We start from the raw sequence: 5,000 nt of genomic DNA, 5'->3' as shown, positions 1-5,000 counted from the left end.
GTCCCTCCTCAGGTGTTGTGTGAGTCCGGTTCGGTCGGTACACACACACACACACACACACACACCTTCTCCAGGTCCCTCCTCAGGTGTTGTGTGAGTCCGGTTCGGTCCACACACACACACACACACACACACACACACCTTCTCCAGGTCCCTCCTCAGGTGTTGTGTGAGTCCGGTTCGGTCCACACACACACACACACACACACACACACCTTCTCCAGGTCCCTCCTCAGGTGTTGTGTGAGTCCGGTTCGGTCCACACACACACACACACACACACACACACACACACACACACACACCTTCTCCAGGTCCCTCCTCAGGTGTTGTGTGAGTCCGGTTCGGTCCACACACACACACACACACACACACACACACACACACCTTCTCCAGGTCCCTCCTCAGGTGTTGTGTGAGTCCGGTTCGGTCCACACACACACACACACACACACACACACCTTCTCCAGGTCCCTCCTCAGGTGTTGTGTGAGTCCGGTTCGGTCCACACACACACACACACACACACACCTTCTCCAGGTCCCTCCTCAGGTGTTGTGTGAGTCCGGTTCGGTCCACACACACACACACACACACACACACACACACCTTCTCCAGGTCCCTCCTCAGGTGTTGTGTGAGTCCGGTTCGGTCCACACACACACACACACACACACACACACCTTCTCCAGGTCCCTCCTCAGGTGTTGTGTGAGTCCGGTTCGGTCCACACACACACACACACACACACACACACACCTTCTCCAGGTCCCTCCTCAGGTGTTGTGTGAGTCCGGTTCGGTCCACACACACACACACACACACACGCGCACACACACACCTTCTCCAGGTCCCTCCTCAGGTGTTGTGTGAGTCCGGTTCGGTCCACACACACACACACACACACACACACACACACACACACACACACACACACACACACACACACACACACACACACACACACACCTTCTCCAGGTCCCTCCTCAGGTGTTGTGTGAGTCCGGTTCGGTCCACACACACACACACACACACACACACACACACACACACACACACACACACACACCTTCTCCAGGTCCCTCCTCAGGTGTTGTGTGAGTCCGGTTCGGTCCACACACACACACACACACACACACACACACCTTCTCCAGGTCCCTCCTCAGGTGTTGTGTGAGTCCGGTTCGGTCCACACACACACACACACACACACACACACACACACACACACACACACACACACACACACACCTTCTCCAGGTCCCTCCTCAGGTGTTGTGTGAGTCCGGTTCGGTCCACACACACACACACACACACACACACACACACACACACCTTCTCCAGGTCCCTCCTCAGGTGTTGTGTGAGTCCGGTTCGGTCCACACACACACACACACACACACGCGCACACACACACCTTCTCCAGGTCCCTCCTCAGGTGTTGTGTGAGTCCGGTTCGGTCCACACACACACACACACACACACACACACACACACCTTCTCCAGGTCCCTCCTCAGGTGTTGTGTGAGTCCGGTTCGGTCCACACACACACACACACACACACCCCTTCTCCAGGTCCCTCCTCAGGTGTTGTGTGAGTCCGGTTCGGTCCACACACACACACACACACACACACACACACACACACACACACACCTTCTCCAGGTCCCTCCTCAGGTGTTGTGTGAGTCCGGTTCGGTCCACACACACACACACACACACACACCCCTTCTCCAGGTCCCTCCTCAGGTGTTGTGTGAGTCCGGTTCGGTCCACACACACACACACACACACACACACACACACACACACACACACACCTTCTCCAGGTCCCTCCTCAGGTGTTGTGCGAGTCCGGTTCGGTCCACATGTTGGGACAGAGTCGCCAGAAGTTTACAGAACTGCGGATTCTGGATCAGATCCTCCTCCGTCATCTCACACAACGGGAACGCTGATAGAACTGATGAGAGAGACTCATTAATATCAATCTTACAATCATTACGCAAAATAATGCATTTAATATGGGGGAAAAAATGAACTCCTTTTTAAAAAAAAGTCCAGACAAAGAACATTTAAAATATTCAAACCTTGTTGATGTAAATTGTCTCCTTTACCCAGGGATGAGAGAAACACGCAATCTGTTCTCTCAGACATCGCTGACATCTATAATAACAATAACGCGGCATTAAAGGGTATAACGTAATTGATATTAGATATAATGTTATAAGAGGTAATTTAAGATATTCACTATATAAAACACTCATAACTTTAAGTTAAAATTGTCGCGCTTACCTGGATGTTTCTCGTTTTGTAACTGCTCAACTAAGGTTGGGGATTAAACATTATAGTTCAGTAAAAATAATTATTTGTCATTATTAATCATAATAACAAAAAAGCTAAACTTCTGTCTAAACTCTTACTTTGTTGACATCCTCTCTTCGTTTTTACCGCCAGGACATCCGAGTGTTCCACTGCCTGATTGGTTCACTGCCCATAATGACGTCGTTTGAACTCTTAGGTTAAGCCAATGAGCGTGGGCGCTTATTCTATTTGGGCGGTTCTCATTGGTTGAGCGATGTGTCGCGCTGTTCAGCATCCCATACATGAAATATGTAATATTACGAAAGCATAAGTAAATTGAATATTAAGAATATGCATTGTATAAAAAGCAAAACCAATGAGAGAATATAAAAAATAGTCCAGTGCAGAATATTTTTCAACCTTTACTAAAACTAAAAAAACACACACAAAAAACAGTTGCATACAGTATAAATTTGTACACACACACACACACACACACACGCACGCACGCACGCACTCACTCACACACACACACACACACACACACTTACACGCGCACACACTCACTCTTACACACGCAGCTTTTCTCAGCTTCATTAAGGATTGAAATGAACATTTAAAGGGTTAATTCGCCCAAAAATGTAAATTCTGTCATCATTTACTCGCCCTTAAGTTTTAAACAGTTATGCGAACCAGTGACTTCCATAGTGTGGGAAAAATATATACCAATAATCAAAACATTAATAACTTAATGCAATTGTCAAATTTTTTACTTTTACGTCATAATTTCTACTTTTTAAGGTCATAATTATGGATTTTTAAGTCATAATTCCAATTTAATAGGTGATAATTTTGACTTTTCATGTCATAATTATGATTTACAAAAGCAAGAAATGAGGAAAAACCGCTTCTTTGTTTCAACTGTTTTATTTACAATAGACAAAAAATACAAACTTCTACACATCTGGAGAGAGATGATGCGATTTCAATGATTTTCTGTTACTGGCCAATCAGCTGCATCCAGTGTCTGCAAATTAACATAATTTATAATGTTCTCTGATTCGTCTGAAGTTTATTCTCACAGTGTTTGTTCATCAGAAGCACTGCGACCCGGAGCCACATAACATTACAGGTCTGTTCAATCTTGTCTTTGTTTTTAAAGCTGTAAATGATTGAACAGAACTGATATTCAACTCGTCACTGAACTGCAGGAAAGTCTGTTTTATCTCGAGATCTTAAAACCCTTTTGATCTGAAACAATTCAAAATAAAGCATTTGTTTACGAAACTGAAATGTATTTTCTTTAATTCATATTGAATGTTGAATATTGAAGTGGTTTTGTGTCGTGAACATTTATTCACTCACATCTTCCTCATCCTGTGGATTCACACACTCTTCATCACACACACATTTGACAATCGCTAGCACAGATCGATCACTTTTCAGCTGATTTCATCTTCACTGCGAAAACCCTCTTTTAGAACCTTTATTTTATTGCAGTCTTACGTTTTAAACTTTAATCGTTTTGAAGAGAGTATGTAAACATCACACACACACACACACACACACACACACACACACACTCTCTCTCTCTCTCTCTCTCTCTCTCTCTCTCTCTCTCTCACACACACACACACACACACACACACTCTCTCTCTCTCTCACACACGCACACAAACGTGCAAATTGGCCTGTTTTGGCAGTGGGAAATATATATATTTTTTCTTGTTTTGAGCATGAAATCTCTTAATTTTGATCAAATTTCAGAAAACAAGAAATCATTTTGCTTCTCCAGTAAATGTATCTTGATTTAAGAATGTTTACACTCTTGCTTATAATATATACACATAAGAAAAGGTTCTATGTAGAACCTATAAGGGTTCCATCGGGTGCTCCAGAACCTTTAACTGGTTCCCATCATGGGATTCTTTTATGGATTTAGGTTTAATTCGTTTTAATTCATTTTTAATTGTGATAAAATCTTATGAATTAAACAGCTCGTAAACATACTTTGTCACTAGACTAACAACTCTTAAACATGAAAGTAAAATGCAGTCCTTATATAGAATCTTTTTGGCATAAAGGGACTTTAAAGAGGCTATATGTAGAGTCCAGAAACCTTTGTTGTTAGCGACACCGGTGGCCATTAAGTGAACTGCAGCCGTTTTTCGTTCTTCGATTAAGGGTAAAAAAAAAATAATTAGAAATCTGTTTAGCAGCGATTTACTGTTAACGAACATCCCGTCGCCGTCCACTGCTGAGATCGACGTTTAGATGGATATGTGAATATTTGCTGCTCTTTCCTCTCAATAACACAATAAACGCACAACAAAAATGAGAAACATCAGTTCAGAAAGCATCTGATCATAGAGATGTGGAGATGTTCTCGACAGATGAGCTCATTAATTAATAATTTTGATTTAAAATTAAATTGAATAAACAAATAAAAAATGTGTGATTAATACACAAAAAGTCTTACATATAGCCCCTTTAAAACTGAGTCAAGAACCATTGTCTAGAGTTTTGGCAGTGAGAATAATAATAAACGTTCCAGACTCGTATCTAGTGAAATGTTTTGAATAAGTGACCCATGTATTGAGAAATGTGTGTTACCGAATGGAAGCTGTAGAGCATGTTGCATCTGTGGAGGTTAAAGCCGTAGACAAAAAAAAAAAAGGATTTAGTGTCCATGACGTCA

The 5,000-nt window shown here is 43.0% G+C and overlaps 2 protein-coding genes across 2 annotated transcripts in view; both read right to left on the bottom strand.

Moving 5' to 3' along the window:
• Positions 1-2,516, bottom strand: part of haus4 (HAUS augmin-like complex, subunit 4) — a 12,670-nt gene extending 10,154 nt beyond the window's left edge. Inside the window, exons 1-4 of the mRNA XM_084415344.1 lie at positions 2,422-2,516; positions 2,294-2,323; positions 2,089-2,164; positions 1,822-1,961 (exon numbers count right to left, since the gene is read on the bottom strand). Coding sequence (XP_084271470.1) covers positions 1,822-1,961; positions 2,089-2,164 — 216 coding nt within the window. The 5' untranslated portion in view covers positions 2,294-2,323; positions 2,422-2,516. The remainder of the gene's footprint in view (positions 1-1,821; positions 1,962-2,088; positions 2,165-2,293; positions 2,324-2,421) is intronic.
• A 622-nt stretch (positions 2,517-3,138) lies between these two features.
• prdm12a (PR domain containing 12a) overlaps positions 3,139-5,000 on the bottom strand; it is a gene marked incomplete at its 5' end in the record, with an annotated part of 11,794 nt that continues 9,932 nt past the window's right edge. Inside the window, one exon of the mRNA XM_084415066.1 lies at positions 3,139-5,000. This exon is cut by the window's right edge and continues 2,260 nt beyond it.

This window comes from Rutilus rutilus (assembly GCF_951802725.1).
Source record: "Rutilus rutilus genome assembly, chromosome: 7".
NCBI classification, from domain to species: domain Eukaryota; kingdom Metazoa; phylum Chordata; class Actinopteri; order Cypriniformes; family Leuciscidae; genus Rutilus; species Rutilus rutilus.
The sequence above is the reverse complement of the archived record's forward strand: the minus strand, read 5'-3'. Positions and strand labels throughout refer to the sequence as shown.